Source organism: Oryzias melastigma, linkage group LG18 (genome assembly GCF_002922805.2).
Source record: "Oryzias melastigma strain HK-1 linkage group LG18, ASM292280v2, whole genome shotgun sequence".
Taxonomy (NCBI): domain Eukaryota; kingdom Metazoa; phylum Chordata; class Actinopteri; order Beloniformes; family Adrianichthyidae; genus Oryzias; species Oryzias melastigma.
Window position 1 is genome coordinate 8584822 of NC_050529.1, and position 26311 is coordinate 8611132.

The window sequence follows — 26311 nt, forward strand, 5'->3', positions numbered from 1 at the left end:
TGTTTTCATACCACTCTCCATGACATTCCTTACATTATGCAAATACAGGTAATAGAAAACATATTTTTATGCAATATACAAGTATATACACTCAATGACCAATTTTATTAGTCACACATGTCCAACTGCATGCAATTTTTAATCAGCCAATCATATGGCAGCATCTCAATGCATTAGACACGGTTAAGACAATCTGCTTAACAGATTATCAGAATGGGCAAGAACGGTGATTTAAGTGACTTTGAACGTGGCATGGCGGACGGGGCTATTTCAGAAACTGCTGATCTACTGGGATTTTCACCCACAACCCATTTCTAGGGTTTACAGAGAATGGTCAGAAAAAGAGAAAATATCCAGTGAGTGGAAATGCCTTGTTGATGCCAGATGTTAGAGGAGAATGGCCAGACTGGTTCTAGCTGATGGAAGGACAACCAGCTCAATGGCCTTGTGGTAGAGTGTCCGCCCTGAGATTGGAAGGTCGTGGGTTTAAATCCCGGCCGAGTCATACCAAAGACTCTAAAAATGGGACCCAGTGCCTCCCTGCTTGACACTCAGCACTAAGGAGTTGGACTGGGGGGTTAAACCCCATAATGGTTCCCGCGCGCGGCTGTGTCTGCAGCTCACTGCTCCCCAAGGGGATGGGTCAAATGCGGAGTACAAATTTCACACACCTTGGTGCATGACAAATAGTGGGACTTTAACTTTAACTGACAACTGTAACTCAAATAACCACAAACAGAGGAGAGCATCTCTACAACACGTCTAATCTTAAGGCTACAGCAGGAGAAGATCAGTCCTGTCAGCTAAGAACAGGAAACTGAGGCTACAATTCACACAGGATCACCAAATATGGACAATAGAAGATCCGAAAAATGTTGTCTGGTCTTAATTTCCAGTATCTTGCTGAATCTATGCCACCAAGGATTGAGGTAGTTCTGAAGGCAACATGAGGTCCAACCCAGTACTAGCGAGGTGTACCTAATTAATGGGCTAATTTCTCAAAGAAGATTACTTCTGATCAGGCACATTTTTATGTAAATATATTTTATCACCATCCCTTTGAATGCCATATTTAAGAAAAAAAAAAAGTCTTATTTTGGGTCTCCCAGTAATGTAATATAGCAAGATTAGCTGACACCGTGCTGCAAGTTGGCAACATTTTGATATTTTTAGATATATTCTTTCATATCGTCATTACTTATCCAGTCAGGTGTGATTGCTGTTTTAAACGGGAGCATGTTTACTTTTTTTGCTCTTTAAAACCATCTGGGACGAAAATAAAGTCAAAATCTGTACAAGTAAAAGCTTTGGGATAAGTGCAGGGTGAGATTTAGCAGTTTTTAGGAATGGGGTGGGGGGACTTTAGCTGCAGAGATTGATGCCCTGTCAGGGGGCGCATTTGTGTGAGCATTTTTGAGTCTTCCCTCCCTGCTGTTCCTCCTGTCGCACTGTTGTGCAGAGGCCTTAAGCGAACCTGACATCCAGAGCATTTAAGGGACTCCCCATATAGCTCACGCGGCACCCCCCCACTCCTTTCAAATCCCTGCTTCTTTTTAAGCAAAAACAACTTAGGTAAATATTTTATGGGTTACATTGCTTCAGTTTCAACAGGTGGAGCAGAAGGAGCGGCGCACGATGACAACTGACACACTTGTTCACCAGTTTGGTTTCCTAACACTTATTTTTACATAATAACTCAATGTTTTTTGTCTTTCTATCCTCTTATTTTTCATCTTCTGTCACAGACTTTCGAGAGTCTGGCTGCCGTTCATCTTTAAACTTGAAGATGACTACAGAACTTCTGCTGATCCATCTGAGGCTGTTAAAATGCTGGCATATGGACACAAATCTGCTTTGGTTTTCTCTGCTGCCTTTCTAACAGTACATGGGGACATGATCCGCTTTGAAGCTAAAACGGAAGTTTGTCTCTTTTGCCTGATTTGGTGTTAACAGCTACTCCAGCATAGAGAAAATACATTTAGAGACATTTTCATCACCCCAAACGGTACAAGACGATTAGATTTAAGGGAAAAGGATATGTTTGTGTTCTTATTTTAAACATTCCACAAAACTCCACCGTATAATCAAACACTCTCTCTTTTTTTTCTTTTTGACCTTCTTGTTTGACTTTCCTCCGCCCACTTGTTCTGTGGAACGGCGTCGCAGTTAAAAGGGTCGACAGAAGTCGTTAGATGTTGTAATCCTTGACTGCCCCTCCTCCAACTATTGCTTTTTTCCCCCGTCTTTCATCGTCTGCGGTTGCATTTAAATTCTCTCGCTAACCCCTAAAATACTACATAGTGTGGGGGTATCCAGTTTCTTAGATTTTAATGTCATTTGCATACTTTCTTGCGTTAACGAGCAATGTCGACGTCACTCATTTTCTGAAGTAAAAACTTAACTAATACAAACATTTTACTATTTATGAATCCACTGTGTTCTGATGATGAAAAGTTGGATGATTTATAAAAATAACTTTAAATACATTACTGTATTTTTTTTTAAATACCAATCATTTAAACACAATGCATTGTGGTCTGTATTGGCCAAGCGAGTTGATTCACAAGTTTTTTGCGGAGGCTTCTGGGAAATTTAAGGGCACTCGATTTTAAAAATGGTAGGTTGTGTCCGAATTCCCCCCATAATCCCTAACTACTAAAAAACTATATAGTGCGGGACTATCTAGTGCCCTGGATTTTAAAGGTAATTTGGACACGATGCTCACTACTTTTCGTTAGTTTTTCAAAACACCAGATTTGACATCACCAATTTGATAATTTGAAAATTGAATAAATATGAACAATTCACGACGTTTATTTATGACCCAGCTGTGTTCTGATGATGAAAATGGGGACTGTTTATTCAAATATTACATTTAAGCAGTTTGTTTTGTTCGAAATTGTTCTACCACAATTTGTTGTGGTCTGTATTCCTTAATCTAGTGAGCATTGATGCGCGCTAGTTTTTCGCAAAGACTTCAGGGGAATTTTGAATGCACTCGGTTTTGGAATTAGTAGATTCGGACAGCACTAGATTGTGTACTTATATAGTGATTAAGAGGAAAATTCGGACACAACCGTAGATTTGAAAGCCCCCCCAAAAATGGCGAACACCCTATAGAGTCAAATAGAGAGCGAAGTCAGACAAAATCTGAGTCTTGCTTCCGTCCCACATTGGGTGTTAAACCAACTGCCGTAACCTGAAAGTGTGACAAATTGTATTCTATCCTCAAACAGCACCTTAAAGAAGTTTACCATCTTATTCACGAATGAGTTTGCATTATATTTTCAGTGAGGCGTGCTCTTCAATGAACATGTAGTTTTCTACAAGAGTAAATTTCTGTTGAATTGGATTACATTCACCTTGCAGTGAGACAACCTTATGGAGTTTACACGTTCTTCTCATTCATGCATGGGTTTTCTTTTGACCTTCTGGTTTCCTACCACAGTCCAACAACATGCTTCATAGATTATTGGTATATTTAATTGTTGTGCATGTGTGTGAACTGGTGGCCCTGTGACAAACTGGTGACCTGTTCGGGGTGTACTCCACCATTGCCCAACACTACCTGGGATAGACCCCTCAACCCTGTCACCCCAAAAGGGATCATTAGGTTCTGAAGTTGGATTATTTGATAACACTGCTTTACTTTTGCTCGAATAATTTTGTACAAACACCAATTCACTATGAAGCTATGTTCACATCGCTTCAGCTATGTGTGTTCAAGCGGCTACTTCTAATGAAATGTCTGTGTAAATGCACCTTTTTGGCTACCACATTCAAAACATGTAGCTATGCCAGTTTTTACAACCGTAGTTTGGCTCTGCGTACAAAATATGCGGCCACTGAACGCACATTGAAGGTTCAACTATTTTAAGCTTTGAATAATCAGGGACAGTATTTAGTAGTGATGTATGGATGGTGTCCCTTTTAATTCATGACAGTTCCAACCATTTGAAAATTGGTCATGGAGGAGAACTAGATAATTGCAGTTTGTGTCCATGGCACCAAGTCTTTCATATTTCTAAATGGAGCTGCGAAAGGAAAAAGTCTGGAACAAGATTCATGAGATTTACACTGCTTCAACATTTTGGACCAAACCTCTTCCAACTGCACTAGTAAACTTGGGTGGCTGTGGTGCAGCGATAGGGTGGTCGAATCTGGATAGGAAGATCTTGCCTGCCCATATGTCTAAGCATACTTGAGAAAGACACTGAACCCCAAGGTTGACACCAGTGGTCAATAGCGAAGCCACCACCAGTGTGTGAACATGTGTGTGTCTGGGTGAATGGGTCTGTGACTGTAAAGTGATTTAGGCCTTCGAGGAAGGTAGCAAAACGCTATACAAGTATACGCCATTTACTCTTTACTAGTAAACAGTAGAAATAGAAGAAGAAGCCCCTCCCTGCTAGTCCAATGTGAACACACTGGGCTATAGACAAGTCCAAGAAACTGCAATTAGCTTGTTCTTGAACACTTCCAGTGTCTGTAGCTTTACAAAAACCCTATCATGCTCTTATTCGCAAAAAATCTGTATTTGTATCTGTATGGACCATGGTCTGTGTACAGTTGTAGTATTTGTGCACAAGTATAGTAGTGTCTGTTTCAGAGCGTAGCAGTTACTTGTGCAAGGTTCTGGTGCTAGTCTGTGTGAGTATAGTAGTGACTAAAGCAGCAACTATGCAAGAGTTGGCTAATGTTTGTACAGAACAGAAAATATTGTCATTTTTATAGTTTTCTCTTTTGCAAATTAATTTCCTCGAGATTTTGGTTTAAAAGATAATTTAACTGAGTAGATTAGACCTGGTGCATAGGTTGCACACCTTCTCTGTTAATTTACGTTAAAGTTAAGATGCTAAGAATATATGTTTTAAACCGCCGACGATGCTGTGAAGTTGTTCCGAGAAGCCTCTAGTTTTCAGGGATATTTTAAACCACTGCTTATGCTTATGAGTTTTTTCCCGAGGATGCCTTTAGGTCATAAGTGCTGTTTTTTTTGTTTTTTTTCGTACGTGATGCATAGGAAAAGATACACAAAGTACAAATATATTTACAGATTTGAAGGCTTCAGTTTTAAACCCTGTCAGATGGTGCAAAAATGACTCACGGTGACATGATAGACATCATCAACTTTTTTTCTTTTTTTCTTACGGAAAAGAATTTTCTTCGGAAGAGGCATTAAAATTAATCAAAAGCCTGACTCCTTAAAACCACTATGACTCACTCCGTCGCTCCTCTGGCTGCGAACTTGAGATACAGAAGAGGAAAGTGCCAGCAGCCATGTATGGGATTGGAAGAGGAAGACTACTCAGGGCGTCTTTGTCCTCTGTTTGAACAACGTTGTGGAAGTGAAAGTGTCGGGGGAGGGGGGGACCAAAGGAAGACGGGTGGAAGTGGGGGGATAAGAGGGAAGAAGTTTCTCGCAGCTGCCCAGCCGGAGGCCGAAAATATGGAGCGCTTTTCTCGTCACAGCGTCACCAGCCATCCATTCTCGCCTGTCATTATTTTACCTCGTGCAGAGGACACACTCCGTCTCTCAGGCACACGCGCCCTTCTTCTGGCACAACGCTGTGTGTGGCTGCCTTGATCTACTCTGAAGTGCTGCCAGCATCAGACCCTCAAACGCGGCCAAGTCAAACAGAACGGAAGGAAAAACACACAGCAGTTTTGTTGTTGGTAAAAGCATGAAGTTATCACCAGGCTGTTCCACTGCATGATTCATCTCCATCCACGTTTTTTTATCTTTAAGATGAAAATAGACTCTTGATTTTGCTGTCTGATTAGATAGTAAAGATGGCTGCAGGATTTATTGGCAAATCATGTTAAACCGAAGATTCAAGCAAAGATAAGGCAATTTTTTGGTTGATTGCAATAACTTTTTAAAGATAAATATATAAAAGTTTTAGTGTTGGGATCCTATTAGTTGTTAGTGACACTATGTTTGAGCTTCAAACTAGCAACCGGTTTGGGGTATTTTTAAGTCTGTGACATTGATGAGAAAATGAAGTGTGATTATTTAAGCGTGTGTCATATGGTGGGTTGACCACATTGACTGTATATTTAGAGAACTGGACAGAGCGAGTGTGACGTCACCAATAGCAAATGACTTACTTCCGGTTCCAACCAAATGAAGTCAATTCAGTCACCATTTTTCCATGATATGTCTGTCGCCATGTTGGAACCAGACGTCCTTAGTAAACCGTGAATGTTCCGTGTTAGCCTTACACTCTCTCCAATCAGTAGTGAGCATTTTAGAAGGCCACACCCCTTCCCCTGACAGAGGTTTCAGGAGAATATGTCAATAAAATGCTTTAAATGTTTGACACAAGGTGATTTACTTTTATTAGGGCTTCTGATTGGAATACAATCTTTCGTCTACAGTTGATTCACAACATTTTCAATAAATAAATGCTCAGAAATGCAATTTTAAGCTTAACTTTCTTAATATATGTACTCCATCATCACAAAAAGGCCACAAGAACATGTTAAAACACCATTTGTTTTGGAGTGGGTCTTTAATGAGCAGGATGAATCAAAGCGAACCCACAAATAAAAGACAAAAAACAAACCAAACAAAAAAACATGTGACACATTAAATATCAAGAAAATGGAAAATATGACACACCAACTGAGCATACTGCTGTGGGAATTCAGCATCACACTCGCGTAGAAAGGAGGCTGTGTCTCTCCTACTTGGCTGTCATGAATGTAGGTCTGCCAAACTGAGCAACAACAACAACAAAAAAGCACTGGAAGTATTACATAAGTCGGTGCTTTCTGCAATTTGAACCTTAAGTCGGTGGTGCACAGGCGGCTGCTTGAATTGCATCAGTTCCTTCTGATGTAAATGTGTATAGCCTTAAACTCCCTTGGAGGTTTTAGTCATTTATTTTGATTAGGGCTGTATTTATAAGATAAGTCTCTTAAGGAAGTCGCTTGGGAGGATGGGTTGGCAAGGATGGTGGTGGGGGAACCAAATGAATTCCGTTTGATTATAAATTCAGAAATATCTGCTCGTCAATTAATTAGCCGTTTCCTGAGCGCGTGTGTGTCCCCCTTTTCATTTACCGGGCTCAGCTCTCGACGGACAAATACCCCGGGTGCAACCATTGTGTGTCTAAGCAGTTACTCATGTCTCCGTCAGCTGGGGAATGGCAAATAAAGATCCTTCAAAGGCAGACAGTTCTTTGCAGCGAGCCTCTGTTTTTCTCGTGCCAGCAGATTTCTGCAAGTGCCGTATCTTTGCTGCTTGAAGGCTTTGGGATTTTTTTTTCCCCCCGTTTACAGCCCCCCAGCAAGAACAAGGCAGAGATGTGTACTTGTAGAGATAGGTAGACTCCAGTCTGTACTTGATGCAGTGCTTCTATTGTTTCTGTCTCTTCTGGTTTAACAAAGGGGCTCATTGGGGGTTTTGTGTTTCGGGGAGCCTTGACCATTGTTGTGTCAGATACTTGTTTGCTGTTTTGTTTGTTTCTTGTGGAAACTGTTTGATAGAGAGTGGAAGCTACAGACCTGTGAATTGTACTGTTCTAACAGGGAAGCTGCCAAGAGATGCCCGGAAGTAGGTAATGTTACAGTTCCTCAAATATATATATATATATATATATAAAACGTAGATTTATATATGTATTATCTATATAATATGTATACACACACACTTTACACTACATAAAACTTTGATTGGACTCAGATCTTCGTTGTCATTCTATAATCCTAGATGTATTTTTCTACAAGGGTTTGAACTTTGAAAGTTAAAAATGTGAAATTGTTCATGTCTGTTTAAGAAAAGTGTATAAAGTGTGTGTGAGGAGCTTTACAACCTTTAAAACATCCAACTTTGTGGATTTCACCCATCGCAGGTTAGTTTTAGAATCCACAATAAATGAGGGAACTCTTCATAGCTAAGGCAGATGGGAGGATATTTCACCTATTGGGGCTAAAGAAATAAACATTTTATAATAAGAAATCAAACTGCTCTTATTGGAAGCAGATTTTTTTTCTTTTTTCTAAAAACTCCTGGTCTGTTTGAAAAAGAAATTGAAATGCGTTGGACCTGCCAGTTGTTGCTAAGCCAAGTTCTTGGCAGGGGAAAGAAAAAGCACAACAGCTTTTCAGGTGTAATTCATCATCCAGTGAGTGAAAGTTGGTCAGAACACACAGGGAATGCAAGATAAGTTTGCGTTGGCCTTTTTTGCTTGATAAGTGCCCTCTTCTTTATGCTCTCCTTTTCGGTGCTTTCCCCCTAAATCTGTGCAGTTGGAGCCGGTTGTGTCAGTTTGCTGCTGCAGGGCCTTGGCTCCCCCAGTAGCTGTGATCCACCAAGGTCCGCTTTCATTGTCTTTGGCAGCACTTTGCACCCGTTCACCCGAGCCACATACTGCCAGAGCAGATGCTGTCGCTGCACTGACGCGCTCCGACATGTCAGCCGCGTCAACATTATGGCGAAGCCGTGATTTTTTTTTGGTTTGTTTTGTGGTAGAACCGTTTCTTGTTATTGCTTTAGAATGCCTGTCAAGTACAGTAAAGCCACTGACATGTTTTCCCCTTTATTTTAAATTTGTCGTTTCTTTTCTCCGCGTGCGAGTTTGCCGTCTCGTCCGGCCTGTCAAGTACATTCAGAGCTGCAAATAAATCATGAAAAGTCACAGCAGTCTTTAGCAGGTTTTTTGTTCTCCTCAGAGGTGGTGAGTCACATTGCATTTGGCGACACCTCTCACTTGCTCAGTTGAGTTTACAGTCTTGTTTCCATTAAAGGAGAAAAAAATATCACAGCATTCAGCATGTGACAACTCATCAAGCCAGACCTATATTTTGCTCGGTCCCACATGGTAGGCCTCTTGTTGTGTTTAAATCTATCCGTAACGTTCGGCATCGTCAGTGTTAAAGGCAGAATGAAATAAAGCGCTGGGTTCTGTCTTCCCTTTAGTGCATAACGCCAGTAAGTGTCAATAAGAACGCTTAGCAACACTAAAATGATGCATTACCCAAATCTGGGCTGGTTCCAGGCCACAAAGAAACATCAATATTTTGTTATTAAGCATACCTGTATTTTACAGCTGCAGCTTAGCAGTCGATATTTACTCAAAGAGGTTATTACTCATCTAAGAGCTTCTACAAGCTGTGGATTCATTTTTGTAAATGAATGTGACGCCTTTGAAAGAATCTTAAAGACTTGTAAATGTTTCCCATTTCCCCATCTTTGACCTAAAACGGAACACAGGCATTCTGGCATGTTGTGTTTCCTCAGTGCAATGAGGTTCTGATTATCTTGGGAGCCTGCAAGAACATGCCAGGAAAAGTCCTGGATTTCTGCAATATCTACCCCCATGCGCAAATGTTAGGTCATTTCCTCTTGTCACCAACTTTGGGATAGTCTAGCAATTTGAATTATATTAGCTCCCTAAATTTCTACCTTTTTTTGTATGTTTGTGTTCTTGGATTGTTAAGATATATACACAGCACATTTGGCAATGCACGTTCAAGCAGCCACTTCCAAAGACATGTAAATGGGCGTTACAGGCTTCCACTGTCCCACGTGGCTACACAGGTGTGTACGACCATTTTTGACCTCTAAGTACAAAATGTGTGGCCACGTGGGACAGTGGAAGCCTGTAACGCCCATTTACATGTCTTTGGAAGTGGCTGCCAGTCGTTGCCAACTGAACCAGGTTGAACTTTGACCAATCAGTGACTTGGATTTGGTAGTGAACTGATGAAACTCAGTGTCTGTAGTTTATCTGGTTAATTCACATACAACAATGAACCTGATGATGTCTGCTTTTGTTTTTCCTATAACGATAAGCCAAGGCCACTCTCCTTATATGATTGTAATCCATATCTGCCTTTGCAAGAACTGCTTTGTGCCCAATTCGCAAGATTTGCACTGCTTCGCGTTTTGGCACCACGCCTTTTCCAACTGTAGGTGGTGAGCATGTACACAGTAGAGAAGAAAAAGAAGGTTCTCCCTGCTTGTCTGGAGTGAACACCAAGGGCTAAACGTGTGTTCTTGAATCTACCGGGTGTGGCCGGTAACATTTCCTGACAGTTTTGCCTCCTTTACGATTGTTTGAACCATGTAAGCAACGGGTGACTCCATGTTCACATCAATTTATGTGTTCCTCAACAACGGAGGGCTTTGATCGTGTTAGTACCTTTGTATACCGACAACGGAACTGCCAATAAACAAAACACAAGAAGATGAAATCATTTGCACATGCATGGCATAGATTGGGTAGACCCAGCCGAGTTGGGATTGTGCCGTCCTGATACATAACTTTTTCTTTTTTCTTTCGTTTTTTTTTTTTTTGTCAGCATTAAAAATAACTTTTTCTTTTATTATTATTGTAAACATTTCAAGAGGTAGCCATTATTGTTAACATCTCAAGAGATACTCTGTCGACCTGTATGTGCCATAAAATTATTTAATGGAAGTTGCGCATGTGGTTATGCTGTACAGATCGGGTAGCTGGCACGGATCACTTAGTGACAGAGTTAAATATCTAAGTCGCACTCTCTTGAGCTGAAATTAACTTTTAAAATACTACCAGCTTTTGCTAAATGTTGAGTTAAAACTATTGGGATACCCATTCTCATATTTTTAGTACAGTGTAGGTGTGGTGTGTGTGCAGGTCTTTGAACTTCTGTTGCTCAGCCTCTCTGTCTCCATCTTATGCTTGTAGATCAAAGACGCACATGGCGCCCCAGGCACAATGTCAAGTGAAGATCCTCACTTAAAGGCGGCCGATAGAGGTAAGTTTAAAAAGAAACCTTCCCGATGACCTCTACATTCTCTAATGACTCCTCACACATTATAGTTCTTTGTATAACATATGCATACAAAATGTTAATAAAATGTTTGATTTGGGTTATGTTATACATGAAAACTCATTCTATTACCTCTTAAAGCTAACTTTAGTCAGGGATGCCCAATATGTCCATTGTGGTCAATTGCGAAGGAAGTGTCGGTAGATCCTGGGCTGTCAAAGGGGCAGGGGCTTTTCCTCCCATGAGGTTCTGTCCTCCAGCATCCCATCCTCTTTCCATTGACTGATACATTCACTGAGCACGCTGTCAGTTGGAGCCTTGAGCTAGACATATTCATGCATCTTGGATGTTTCATCCTGGATAGTGGCTTCCACGCTTACTAATCCTCGGCCTCCATCCTTGCAGCTAGTATACACTCTCAGGGTGCTAGATTTGGGATAGAACCCTCCATGCATGGTGAGGAGATTTCGTGTCTTAACATCCATGGTCTGTATCTCTTCCTTTGGGCATCGTAGTATTCCTGCAGGGTATCTGATGACTGGCAGTGCTCAACTGTTTATTGCCCAGGTCTTGTTCTTGCCATTGAGCTGGCTTCTCAGGACTTACCTTACTCGTTGGAGGTATTTGGCTGTTGCAGCTTTCCTTGTTGCCTGTTCCAAGTTGCCATTTGGCTTTGGGATTCCAAGGTACTTGTGACTGTCCTCAATGTCTGCTATTGTTCCTTCTGGGAGTGAGACCCCTTCTTTCTGGACTACCTTGCCTCTTTTTGTCACCATCCAACTGCATTTCTCAAGCCCGAATGACATCCCAATGTCAGCACTGTGGATCCTGGTGGTGTGGATCAGGGAGTCAATGTTGCGCTCGCTTAGCGTAAAGCTTGCTGCCATCCATGTAGCGGAGGTGATGGTGGCCCCATTTCTGCGTTGGTTTTCGTATATATATATGGGGTAATTGGAGCACTTGGGGCTGTAACCTTTGTAAAAAGTGGGGGACCCGGGACCCAAGCTTGGAGGAGAAACATCCAATAGAGAGTGAAAGGGGCGTTTGTTTGTTTTTTTTTTACATGTATTGTGTGTGTATATTGTATGTGTATATACAATGTGTGTGGGTGTGTGTGTGTATATATATATATAAAGTATTTTTATTTAAATAAATTAGTACTCAAAGTTAATATTACCATATGCATTGACAAATAACCAGCGCATAAAAGTTGTGTTTGTCTTACTTCCTGCTGCTATTCTTGTGGTCACAGTCCCAAACAGTCCTTATTGTGTTGACGTTTTTGTGTGTGTGCTTTGTGAGTCTCTTGTTTTGTTTTCATGCAGCTCGTTTATTTCACCTTCACACCACCAGCGCGTTAGCCGGCTCCATCTGCCAAGCGACAGCCACGAGTATTTATGGCGAGCATAAAAAAATAAAAAAAAGGAGTGCATTCCCTGTCACCTACACCCCAAGATTTACAGCACATTTGACAAACACGGCAAATAAGAAAAAAAAGGAGGGAGGTGTATTTGTATTGGAGTTTAGAGCGCATCAGTTCTCCGCGTGGAATGTGCTGTTCATACACGTGCGTGTGTCTCACCGTCTACATACACCTCCCGCCGAGTTAAAAACGTGTCGATCTGTCTGCCTGCACTCCTGCACCAGTGTCTGTGTTGCCTGTGTGTGTTTTGTGTGTGTGAGCGCACATTGGATCCGGCTGCACTGAAACACCAGCAACAGATAACAGATGGTCCTCTTGCATTAGAAGTGTTTTATTTCCCCGAGGAAGCCAGATATGTCAAAAATAAGCATGTGCAACATTAGTCATTTGGAATATTCATGCCCTTGCCGTCCGATGGGTTCCCTTTTTACAGCCAAAATACAACCAGCCCAATTCTCCTCAGAAAAAGACCCAGAGAAAGAAAATTTGAGGAAAATGGAAAAAAAATCTACTCAACTTATGAGATGACTTTCATCTGACATAGTGTCCTGTCAATTAGTATTGAAACTTTTTTATCTTTTGCTAAATTTACGCTTTAAGAGGTTAGCGATGATTTGTGTATCAATGAAAAACTAAAAATTCATAAAAATCTTTTTAAATCATCAAGCCCAACTTAAATCATTAAGTTGGGCTTACTAAGCCTTATGTAGTGAAATAATAAATCCTTCTTAAATTTAGTGTTTTGTACTTTCAATTTCAATATCATTCTCTTTCACCACGATTCAGTTCAAACTGGAAATTGTTTAATTCCTTATACAAGTGTTCACAAAAATAATAGCAACATTAAATGGCCCTTAATGAATTTTTTCCTATTTTTTTTTTTTAATTACTTAACTGTTGGTTATACTGTACCTTTATCTTAAACCCTGTAAAGCATACTACACCAAATGATTGACAGAAAATCAATTTTCTTTTTGGAATTAATATTTGATTTTGAACCTCCAAAAAAATCGCAACACATTTTTTTTTAAACGAGATATAGATAGTATCAATTATGATACATTGGGCGATTTCGTAAGTTTTTGCTCGTGTTAACTTAAGATGCAAAAATATTGACATGCTTTTTAGGATAAAAAAAAAAACAGCTTTTATACTAAGGATGTGACAATTCTCAGTTTAAAACTGAACTGTGCTCTCCCTTATTCCCCCAAATTGTAGTAAAACTGAATTGTTGGATACCAACAGCATTTTAGTACGTTTATGTTGAAAGCATCAAACACGTGTTTGGCTAAATTTAAGAAGGATTCATAATTTAATGTTTTAGGGTTAGTTTTAGGATTAGTGTGAGCTATAACGGAAAGGTTTTTCATAAATATATATAAAAGAAGAAAATAGTATTTATTTTTTTTGTAACACAAATCACATATCTGACATGAAAAATAGAGACCAAAAAAAGGTTTGAACAAAATCATAGATCGTTGAATTACTTTTATTTATGCACTGTTTCAAATTTGATACACACAATTTTAGCACGCTGAAACTGTTTATTATTAATTGTCTATTAGCGGTGCTTAGCAGACAGCTACTGTAATATAAAGAATTGTAATATAACTGTGATATAAAGAATTAATTATCAACACAAGTTACATTTTCCCAGTAAGTAATCATTTTAAAAAAATTACTAACAATAGATTAGTTATTTATACTGTAAAGTTTTGAAAATTAGCTAAAATTTTTCCCGCCAAAAGTGTTTTTGCGATTTCATGGAGGCAGCCATTTTGAAATGTCCAGGAAAAGCCCTTATTCTACCCCTAGTGGAATGATAATGAACTACAGAACAGAAAACATGCACCAGATTGTATACTATTGGTTTTTAGGGAAAGTTTGGGTCATGGTTATGAGATTGGCTATCTCAGAAATCCATTCATCAAATATGAAATGAATGGTTATGCAGGGTGTATATTTGCTGCCTTTATTGTTATATTGGATGGCAGCCTGGATGGGTCAGAATTAGGCCCATTTAGTTATATATATGGCAAACTGGACCCCAACAAGCCAGTCACATATCTTTCTTTTTGTTTTGCTAAAAACATACAATTTGAGCTTAACACTCTCCCTTGCTCTGGTCCCTGGTGATGAAGGTTAACTCATGGCAGCGTGCATGAATGAGGATAGAGAGGAGAAGCAGCAAAGGAGGAGGGGGAAAAAAAAGCTACCGAGGAGTAGCGCGGCGCTTATCGCAGAAATTCAATGTAATTTATTCAGGAATATGCAAATCCGACAATCACTCTGCCTTGTTTACCGAAGGGACCTGCTGATTCAGAGTCTGAAAGAGAACCAGGGAGCTGGAGACGCCAGCTTACAGTGGAGACACAAAAGCAGCTCATTTTACCCGTTTTCCTTTTAGATTGAGGAAATGAGGAGTGTCGGGACATTTCTTGCTTTTTTGTAATTTATTTGACTTGCTTCTAAAGTCTTCATATTCAATCTGGTGAGACATGAGAGCTGGGAACACACCATAGTGATGAACTTTTCGTCATTTTGGGCCTGCTGTAGATTCTGTCGACAGCTGTTGGATTTGAAAAGGCCCTTTTGAGTATTTTTCTACCAATTTTAGTGTTTTGAACCATAAATCATTTGTTAAATAGCTAGCTGCTCTCCCAGCTTCTATTAAAATGTATGCACAATCATGTTAATTTCTGTCATTTTAAGCAATTTTTTTAAGCATATTTCAGAAAAGTTTAGTATTCTTTTGTTTTTGTGTCCCATTTACTATCTTTGCATTAATTTATAGAAACATTACACATTTGATCAGGTTTCATATTTGTCACCAATCATAATTATACAGTTTATAATGTCATTTATTTTTGTTCCCTCACCTTCTGTTCCTGAATTTGACACAAAGGAGTAAAAATTCAAAATGTTGTATTTCATTAAATGACCACTAGAGGCAGAAGGGAGCAATTCTCCCTGAACTCTCCATGTTAAAAAGTAACATTTTTTACACTAAAAACAAACATATTTATATTCTTCTATCAAGCATCCATTTGATTACTGTCGTACCTTAATTAACAAAATATGGGACCAAGAATGGACATGTTGAAAGGTAAATCATATAATGTATTAGATAACAATAATACACTGAATACATGAACACTTCACTACCATATTTAACCTCATGAAATATAGGATGAATTTACTTTAAATCACTAAATTGTGTTGCTACTGAACAACTTTGCCGCGGCTAGGTCTTCTTCTTCTGTGTTGCTATCAGTAATGCACACCTATAGTGCCCTCTAGAGGTTGTTAGTGGAAAAACAATGAACACTTTAGGCTATTTTTATCCAAAAACAAAAACGCAACTTTAACTCTTAAAAAATAAGATAATAATGAGTTATGTCCTATTTATAGAACCAGTGGACGTCTAGGATTAATTTTTATTTATAAATTATTCTTTTTGGTTTTACTGAAATTTCACATACCTACTTTTTGATTGGCAGATTTGCACATTTTATTTTGTCGCCTCCAGTTGTCTTTAAAGTGTATCTTGATGATCAGAATCCAATGGAAGGTTCTTGTTAAGGATATAATTTTATGCCTACAGTTTTCCCAAAATTCCATTAAATCTCACTCTTAACAAGTTTATTTTCTTAAAAAACATGAGAATAGTTTGTTCAAAGGGATTTTTTAAGTTAATAAAACTGGCATTTTTTTTTGTTCATACTGTTGTCACAAAATGACACGTACAACTCTAAAAAAGGTACAAAATGAAATGGTCAATACTGTGATCAAATTCTTAAAATTTTATTTAAAAGGAAATATGACTAATATATATATATATATATATATATATATATATATATATATGCCACCATCACATTTTTGAGTACAAGTCCACTATGTCACATCCAGTTTTTGCTCCTCATCATTTTTTCAGGTTATCCAATACAGTGTGAGTTGCAATCATTTCCTGTCGCTCAATTGAGTTTCCAATTAGCGTAACTGTATTGATTTCTCCACACAGTTTCTCTGCACATTGTCTGTGCTTTTCCAGGTGAGTCCTTACATTTAGGGTGCATCTGTGGAAGACAACAATTATCCCCTCTAGCTGAGCCTGTGAGGCAAAAAAAAAAGAAAAAACCCCAGAGCTCAGAAAATTGATCTCTTAGGGATTATGAGCTGTTCTATTGACGAGCAAAGAAAAACCCACAGTGGAAAATCTTGCTTTTTGAAACAGGAACTTTTATATGTTGGGCTTCTACTTGTTGGTAGCAATATGATATATATACTTGAAAGACTGAAGGTAGTATTCCCTTAGAATGTAGCATATTGGTATGCTAGTGTGTACCGTTTTTGTATGCATTTAGTGTACTATTAAGGTAGCATGTCAGTATGTAGCATAGGCCTGCATTGTGTTTGTATATTTGCCAGTGGTATGTTAGTATGCTAGTATGTTAGCCAGTAACATATTAGTATGTCAGCCAATTGCAAGTTAGTATATAACATGTTACCATGTAATCCAGTACTAGGATGTTAGTGTGTAACATGTTAGTATAATAACACGTAGCATCTTAGTATGTTCACCAGTAGTATGTTGGCATGTAGCTTGCTATTATGTTAGTAAGTCAATGAATAGAATGGTAGTATGTATCATATTACTGTATTAGCATGTAGCACATTACCATGCTATCAGTAGCATACTGGTATGTTGGTGTGTAGCATGTTAGTGTTATCATGTAGTATGTTCACCAGTAACATGTTAGTATGTCAGCCAATAGCAAGTTAATATGTAGCATGTTTATGTTTTAGCATGTAGAATCTTACTATGTTACCAGTAGCATTTTGTATGTTTGTGTGTAGCATGTTAGCATGTTAGTATGCTAACCTGTTAGTATATCAACCAATAGCATGTTCGTATGTAGCATGTTACTATGTTACTATATTAGCTTGTGGGATGTTCCTATGTGATCACCAGCATTCTTGTATTTTGGTGTGTAGCATGTTAGTGTTAGCTCGTAGCATGTTAGCATGTCAGTCAATAGCCTGTTGGTGTGTATCATGTTACTGTTATACAGTAGCATTCATGTGTGTTAGTGTGTAGCATGCTAGTATCTTAGCATGTTAGTATGTTCCCCAGTTGCATGGTAGTATGTACCATGAAAATGTTAGCATGTAGCATACTACTATGTTAGTGTGTTGCCTGTTAGTATTTCAATGTCTAGTATGTTAAAATGTTAGCTAGTAGCATGCTAATATAGTAGTTAGTGACATATTTGTATGTTAGCATGTAACATGTTTGGGTTTAGCATGTTAGTGTGTGGCTTATTGGAATGTTTGTATGTTAGTGTGGGAACTTAGGACAACAATGGCAGTATGTTGATTTGTTGGTTGTCATTATGGCCTTATACAATTTCCTTCCCTTTCCTGTGTTAGATGCTGGTTTTTTTTTTTTTTTTACTTCTTAATCAAACTAATCAAGTTTCACAAGTTTCAACAAACCAAGTTTCATTTCCTTCCTTACATTGATACATGTGTTTGTACGTTAGCACATTCTGCATCTTTGTGCCGATTGGTCGATCATGGGTTATCCCCCAGATTTGGCATTTATTGTTTTTTTTTTTCAGGCATTAGACTTAGCCCAGACCCATGAGAGATATATAGATTTCTTTGGATAAAAAAGTCTGCGATGGAAAGAAACTTCAATCGTCATCAAAGACGAGCAGGTTTGCTCGCTAAAATTCTTAGAACAAGTCGACGCTTTCCAGGAAAATGTTCTTTCACAAAAACGACCTTTTAAATGACAGATCTCAGAGTGCAGCACTAGAGAAGTGCATTAGTTCCCGTAAGGAAATCATTTTAACTAAAACTGTAGGTTCTATTCAGTATTTTAGTTTATAAACTTGTGAATAAGAAAAAAGTTATTTTTTTAGTTCTATTATTTTACAATTCTGGAATGCAACGCAACAAACAAATTAAAACGCAAACTGCTGAGAAGTCGGTTTGATTGTTGTCATTTTTGCTGACGCTATGAGGTCATCACTCTTGCTGATAGACATGTGGATTCTCCGAGCAAAGTTCTCTCCTATTTTCATCCCACATCTTACCATAATGGAGCCATTTCTTCTAGTTCACTGTAATACATGTGATAATCAACAATAAGATGTTAATCTGCAGCAGCTTTTGCCTCCACCGTGCTATTTTTACAGCCCGCATGTTGTCGGAGAGGTCAAAAGCATCACAGGGCTCTTACCAAGCTGAATTGCTCGGAGGGAGAAGTTAATTTCCAACTCAACAGAGATAAATGACTTTGCTCTGACCTCACTTGCTTGCTGGCACAACAAAGACATGGTGCTATTCTAAGCGTCAAGCCCTGTAAGAATCTGTAATCTAAAAGCAACGGTGCATGTTTTAAACGGTTTGATTTAGCAATCCTAGCAAAAACGGAATTTTTCTATGTTTTGTTTTATAGCTAGGTTCTAAAACCCATATCTATAAATAGGAAACAGAAAAAAAATGATTTAAGACACTTTATGTTTAAATCGGATGTTTTTATCAGAAAGAATCGGCAGATAAAATAAAATTATTTACTTCTGGTGCACAGATACAGGTTTCTTCAAGTTGAGTCAAAAAGCACTGTTTCTGCCCATTTCAAAGACTTGGTACGACCCATTGTTGAGAACTGAAGTGAATGAGTGTGCTTACTTCCACTTCCAACAAAATCTACTCAATTCAGTTGCCATATTTCCGTGATAAATTGGAGCACAACATTGTCATTAAGTAGTGATTGGTCCAAGTCGGCCTTGTTTTGTCCAGTTCATGCAGTTTGCACAAAGTGGTCAATGAACAAATCTATTGTTAATGCACCAAAGGCCTTGGCTCACTCTGCCTATGAAGGTTTAGAAAGTATTTATTAGGGGTTTGTGTCATGGATCAGTTGGGATGGAAGGGAATGAGAGACCCCACGCATCGCAAAAAAAGGGATATTGAATTACTGGGAGGTGGGATACTTGTCTGCAGGACTCTCAGGGTCTTTATATCTTGAAAAGCCACTTGTCCTTTATCTGTCAAAGTTTCAGAACCCAGTGTAGTCTTAACGTTTTGATAGAATTAGCTTTAGTTTGTGTTTCTCTTTTTGTTTTTTTAAAAATAGAGAGAATGAGACAACTGTTTTTGTGATATTGGGCTATACAAATAAAAATGAATTTAACTGATAGAAGTTGAGCTTTTTTCTTGTTTTTCCAAGTACGTGTTGAACTGTCTGGTGCAGTGGGTCATTTTCACCAGTTCCACCCTTCAGAACATTATTTTGTGACCACAACTGTAAAATGAAAGTATGATGTTAGTGCGACCCCCATGAGGGGGGTGGGCCTCTGATGGGACTACTCAACCAGCTGCCCCTCAATTGTCTGACGGATCGGACCTTCAATGCCATGAATGACTAAATGCTCTCTATGTTCGTCAATGTAACAACTCACGCTCTCTGCATCAAACGGACGTCTCGACATTTAGAGACGCTCACGTCAAGTCACAGTTCTATTTTGAAGTGTAAACGTGGTAGTCAGGCAAGCTACAGAAACACAATAAATAGGCTAAAAGTGTAAAAATAAACTCCAGCTACCCTTTCCAAATTAAACATTTCTGTGTGAATTTGACTCCACACCACGCCAGAAACAACACCCAGATGTGTGGCTCCTTGTGTGGCTCTTGGGCAATTTGAGTTTGTGACCTTGGAGTTCAAATATTTGAACTTTGGCAAAGAAGGCACGTTGTGTCAACCAATCAGGAACTCAGTCCAGCATGGTAGCAGTCTACACCACACATGCACCATAAAAACAAACCGTTCATTGGAAGTTAAGGCTTCCAAACGCTCGCCCTAATTTACTGGACTGTACTGACCACTCCTTATTGTACTGGACCGCTCAGTGAAAACGAGGTGAGAGAGACAGAAGTACTGCTGAAAACGTCTCTCAATCAGACGCAACTCTGATAGTAGATGGTGAAGATTGCCGTATTAAACCCAGGCATGGAGATATGATTACTGATGCTTTTGTAGAGCTCTTCACAATAAATAAACTTGATGTTTTAACCTCATCCATGTCTTTCATACATTGTAAATGATACAGTCAATGCTTCCGTGTAGCGATGAGGCTAAAAACTGGGCCATAGCTCCTCCCACACGCGTCTGCAGTGTCAGGTTTTTCGACGAATCTGGACCATAGACAGTATATGGAGAGAATTGGACTGATCATCCCTTCCTGCCAGCCTTGTTTTGTCCATCTCTATTTATGTCAATGGTTTGGACAACCAGTGAAATTGTCGTGTGATACACGTTCAGTGTGAACTCAGCATTAGACCCTCTGGGCTTCACTGTTGGTCGATCAACCGCATTCTCATTAAAAATATGTGTTCTGTATTATTCAGCATTTGACACCTGTTATGGGAATGCCTACGAAATGAGCTGCCTCTTCTTGTTTCTGGTTTATTTGAAAAAATGTCTGCCAAAAGCACAAACTCCACCAGTCTCTGCTTTCCTCTCGGGTTTTAATGAATGTCCAGCTGATCGGTAAACCAGGAGGTTTCTTTTTCCTTTTTTTTTGGACAAAAATCTGTTTATTATCAACCAAGCATCTGCTTTTCCTATTTTTAGCAGAAACAGTTTGCACTTTTTTCGACTTGAAATTTCCTTTTTATCAGGTTTTTAGTTTTCAAACTGCCATTATATTAACCTTTTTTGAGCAAAACTGTCATGAAACACAACTGTTAGAACATTTTTTTTCTGATTTGCAGTTCACCACTGGAGATCTAGATTGGCTCGGCTATATTTAACTCAAAGGGTCCACATTGTATAAGTGACCATTATGCTCTCAATTGTCGCAATGTACTCTTCCCCCACTGCCCCCACCGTGCTGCTTTAGCACTTATTAGGGGCGCACACTTGAATCTCACCCACACAGTTCAACCTCAGCCTACATTTTGCAAGTAATGAGGTTGATGCAGGAGACAGTAATAGACAAATTTTCATGTAACAAAATCTCAGGTTGTTGAGACTGCTGGGCGCCATTGTGGTGGGTTATTTTGGTTTCTGACTTGCTAACGACGCCACAGGTGAGATGATTACTGGTATTGCATTATTATTTTGCTAAGGTTTGCATTCTCTCTTGTATTTTTTCTATACCCACACAAAAGCTTTTGATGTTTTGACACACCAATTTTAGTTCCACAAAAAGCTATTTTTTTTTGCAGAACCATCATCAAGTTTATTTTGATTTACTCATTGCTGTTCTTTTGTTGGATTAAATTCACATAAATATTCTCAAATATTTAAACCAAATGTGTTTAAAATCAGTTGATTTGAATGAGGAACATCTTGTACTCTGTTTTATATCCAAGGATTAAAATCATCCTAATAACAGTAACTGTCAGCCTCTGGACACTATTGAAACTGTGTGCTGTGTTGTGTGGGGATGTGGGAGGGGTCAATGGCAGCACCCAATCTTTTGTTACTAAATAGTTGGATGGATGGATGGATGGATGGATGGATGGACGGATAGACACTCCAGAAAACCATTTCCCGAGCATTCATCCCACTACTTCCTGTCCATCCATCCATCCCTCCATCCATCCATCCATCATTCCAACTACTTCCCTCCCATCCATCCAACTATTCCCTATTCATCCAACTATTTCATGACCATCCAGCCTTCCATCCATCCAACTATTTCCCGTCCATTCATCCAACTATTTCCTATCATCCATCCAGCCAGCCATCCATCTATTCCTGATTATTCATCCAACTATTTTATGTCCATTCATCCATCCATCCATCCAACTATTTTCCGACTATTCATCAAACTATTTCATGACCATCCATCCTTCCATCCATCCAACTTTTTCCCATTTATTAATCCAATTATTTCCTTTCTATCCATCCATCCATTCATCCAATTATTTTCTATCCATCCATCCATTTCCTGTCCATTCATCTAGCCATTTCCCATCTGTCCCTCTGTCTGTCCGCCCGTCTGTCCATCCGTCCGTCCATTCATTCATTCATTTCCTGTTCATTGGTCAGTGCGTTTTATCCATCCATCCAAACCTGTTTTTTTCCCTTCGGGGTTACTGGGTTATCTGAGCCTAACCTGGCCACTCATGGGCCAACCCAGGGTACACCCTGGACGGGTCGCCAGTCTGCCTCGGGTCACAATCACCCATACACTCTCGCATTCACACTTAGGGATAATTTAGAGTAATCAATTAACCCATGAGTCTCCAACACAGTTAAACACAGTCACTAGAAAAATTACAAGTTGTGTTTTTTTTTTTTTTAAGAGTTGCCTATGAATTGTAAAACTTGCTTAATATAGCATAAAGTAGTGAAAATCTATACCTTACTTTTGACTCTAAAGACAAAGAGGAACAGCGAACCTAAATCTGTTTCATTTTGTGCCAAAACAATGGTAAAGTAGAAAGCAAAAGGTATCATAAATCGTCAGGAGAAGTAGGCAGGGCAGTGCCTCACCTGCACATGTTATATGGATAATAATTATATTTGAAAAATTAAAATGTTCCCACAGTTAGTTTCAATAAAAAATAAACCAATTAAAAGGGGTTGGACAAGATAAAATCTGCGTTTTAGGGGGTACTCCAGACAGATTTGGTATTTTCTAAACTATTTTCAATCATTCTTTTCTTGTGGTTTTTGTAGATTTGGTCTCAAGACATATAAATGTAATCAGAAACAACATATTTGAACATTTTGGTTGTATTTAGAGTTCAAAGATATTTTGTTTTCGTAAATAGGTCTCAGTGACATAATGTTTTGATTTGAAATGTGTGCGAATGTATATTTATGCTTTGAAGTACTGTGTATGTGGGTGATCAAATTTACACTTTGAAGCATTACAAACATTTGAACTGTGACCATAAAACTGTGATACGATCCAAACTGTGAGTTTTGTGATCAAGATAAAAAACTGCAGTTTTGATCATAAAATGGGAATTAATTAATAAAAGAGGAAAAAATTAATAAAATGGGAAATAGGCTGAGAAATTAGTCTGAAAGGTCTGAAATTTAACTTGAAGAAACCCTGTATATAGTCACTGATGGGTTCCCTGGTGTTTCCATAGGAAACGATAGTTCTATTGCACGCCAGATGCTGCTGGTGAATGTCGTCGACTTGCACAGTACCTGTCACACATTGTATTTTGTAAGTCCTATACTTCCTGGAGTTGGGAACTCTGAAAATAGTATCATACATGTTCCTTTCAAGTAGTCTGACAGTCCTTACATTACTGAGGAGTTTGGTGGAGCGCTTTAAGAAATCATGAGGTGGACTGGAAGGGATTTCTATTGGAAATTCCTGGAATTTGGCCAGCACATTCATTAAATATGTTAAATATCTTAATGATACTCCAACGCTATAAGGTTCATTCTGTGTTTGTGTGTATCTACAGTATAAGCATACTGTCCTGCGTTGTGAATGGGATATTCTATATTCTTTTATCTGCAAAAGATTTTGGTCTTCGTGGCCTCACAGGATCCAAAAGTCTTTTTTTTTTACCAGGAAAAAGAAGGGATAAACACTTATCCATAGGGTTTTATCTATCATCTGCACATAAGCATGGAAGAAAAAGCACCTTTACTTAAGATCTTTGGTTGGTGACGACTTCCATAGACACCAGTACCTTAAATTCAAGTAGAATTACTGATTAAAAAAGTCAAAACTTGCATGGAGGATACAAGATGGGATTGATGTCGTATTGTCAAAACCTTCCTATGTCTAAGCTATCACTTCATAGACTGGTTTTATTCTTTTAATTCATATTCTCCATACTAAATGACTTTCAGGAAGTGGAATTTTTTTGTTGGTGAAATTCTGAGCTGTATTTGACACGTTTGCTATCATTCAGAAAGGTTTGGCCTTCCAAAGTCTCTCTTCCAGAGTCAAAAATCTCAGTGGTTTTAAGAAAAGGAAACAAAAAAGGCCAAAACTGCACGAATGCACAGACCCATCCTCACTTTTATCCGCGGCTCCTGAAAATCCAGACTAGAGTTTGGAGATTTAACTAAGCACAGAAACCGCAGCTCGACTCCCAAAGCTTCCACCTAACAGTTCTTTTTTTTGAGGGGGGGGAACGCAGGTACCAAAATTCTCCACTGACAATGCAAGACGGAGGGGGAAAAAAAAAAAAGGTTTGCTCTATCATTCCAACCATCTGGAAGTCTGGCTCAGACTTGAGGCTGATGTGTAACTTTTAATTGGAGAGACAGTAGTGGGAGGTAGAGGAGGAGGAAGGAATGATCCCAGTGGATAGACAGGCTCTGCCTGGCGCCAGATGGACAACCTGATCTCACTGGTGTGTGTGCGCCATTTCAATCGTCGACCAGTGTGTTTTGTGTCCTGCTTTATACTGAGATTGTGATAAAGGGGCAGTGTGTATGAACGCGACAAAACGCACACCATAGTTTGTGAGGAGCGACGTTCAGATTTAGCCTTAGATGGTTTTGTCTGACAGATGCCAGATGGTCATTTAATGTCGGAGCTGCTTTGGTATTTATCTCACTTTTGGCGTGTTTAACAAATTGACACTTTAAAGGATTGTGTATTAGCTTGCGGTGAAGGCCAAAATTTCCTCTATGGACAAGTGGTTAATGGTGTTAGCATGATCAAACATCACAAATTATTTAGCCAAAAAAAAAAAAAACATAAAAATGAAAGTCACATCAGTTATCATGCATCTCAATGTGCAAAATGTGTTGTTGATCCATCTCCAGGGGGAGTGGTGAGCTGACGACACAGCCGTGGTCTGTGGTTTACCCCCCCTTCCAACTCTGTAAAGCTAAGCATCTTGGAGGCGTTGGGTCCCCCATTTTGGTGTCTTTGGTTTGACCCAACTGTGGGTTTGAGGTCACAGAGTATCACTCTGACAATTTACAAGTTTGAATTCCAAATTTTACAGTATTTACAGTAAATGGTATGACTTTAGGGCTACGATGAAGAGGTGTATTTACGAAGTTTAAATTTCTAATTTAGTGTTAAAAGGTATGACTTTAGACATCAGATGAATGGAACATATTTGGAAAGTTTGATTTCTAAATTTAGCAATAATATGTATGACTTTAGGACTAAGATGAAAAAAAAAACGTATTCAAGAAGTTTGAAATCCAAATTTGGCCAACACATTCTCATACCCATCATATATTGACGTTTGGTTAAGGACCCCTTTGCGTCACTTTTTGACATTTTGGGGTCCCCAACTTGAATTTTTTTGAAGTTATGGCTGTTCCAATTAAATCAGGGGTCCATTTGATTTGTCGGACCCAGTACCCTAACTGGACCGCCTAACCTTATCCTGGTCTGTGTCCAGAACTAGTACTGATCCATGTCCAGAACCAATACAGATCCAAATCCAGTACAGATCCACAGTTGGTACTAGCTTAGAGTTAGGATTCCGGTGTGGTCCACGTCCCGGTACGGGACCGGTGCCGGTTTGCGCCCTGGAGGTTGGGGAACCTTGGTTTAATTGGAACAGCCAGCATGTTAAAAAATGACCAGTTGGAGACACACGAAACATAAAAAATGGAGGCATTAAAAGTTATGACGTTAGAGACCAAATAAAGAGAAAAATATATATATTTTTAAATTTTGACAGCCAAATTTGGCCTTACAAAGTATATTGTTCAAATTCTAAATTTACAGTTAAAAGTTATTACTTTATAACTAAGATAAAAAAATGAATTTCAAACAAAAATCTAAGACTACAAGATATAAGCTTAGAACTAAGATTTAAAAGGGTATTTACCAATTTTGAATTCCAAATTTAGTATTAAAAAGGCATGACTGTAAGATAAAAAAATATATATATAATTCCAAATTCAGGTTTCAAAAGTAAAGCTTTAGAGCTAAGACAAGCATAAAAAAAAAGTTTAGTGCTAAGATTGAAAGAGATTAAAAAAGTTTGAATTCCAAGTTCAGCGTTAAAAACGTATGACTTTAGTGTTGAGATAGAAAAAAAAAATTAAAAGTTCAAATTCCAAAAGGTCTGACTTTAGGGCTTGGTTTAAAAAGAAAAAACATGTTCAAACTTTGAATTCCAAATTTAGCATTAAAAAGATCTTATTTT

General features: G+C 38.8%; 1 protein-coding gene across 3 annotated transcripts in view; it reads left to right on the forward strand.

Moving 5' to 3' along the window:
• The window catches only part of LOC112156334 (glucosidase 2 subunit beta), a 167222-nt gene that overhangs the window by 53910 nt on the left and 87001 nt on the right, over positions 1-26311 (forward strand). For all 3 annotated transcript variants that reach the window (XM_024288577.1, XM_036216544.1, XM_024288578.2), the window contains exon 9: positions 10680-10749. In XM_024288577.1, coding sequence (XP_024144345.1) covers positions 10680-10749 — 70 coding nt within the window. The remainder of the gene's footprint in view (positions 1-10679; positions 10750-26311) is intronic.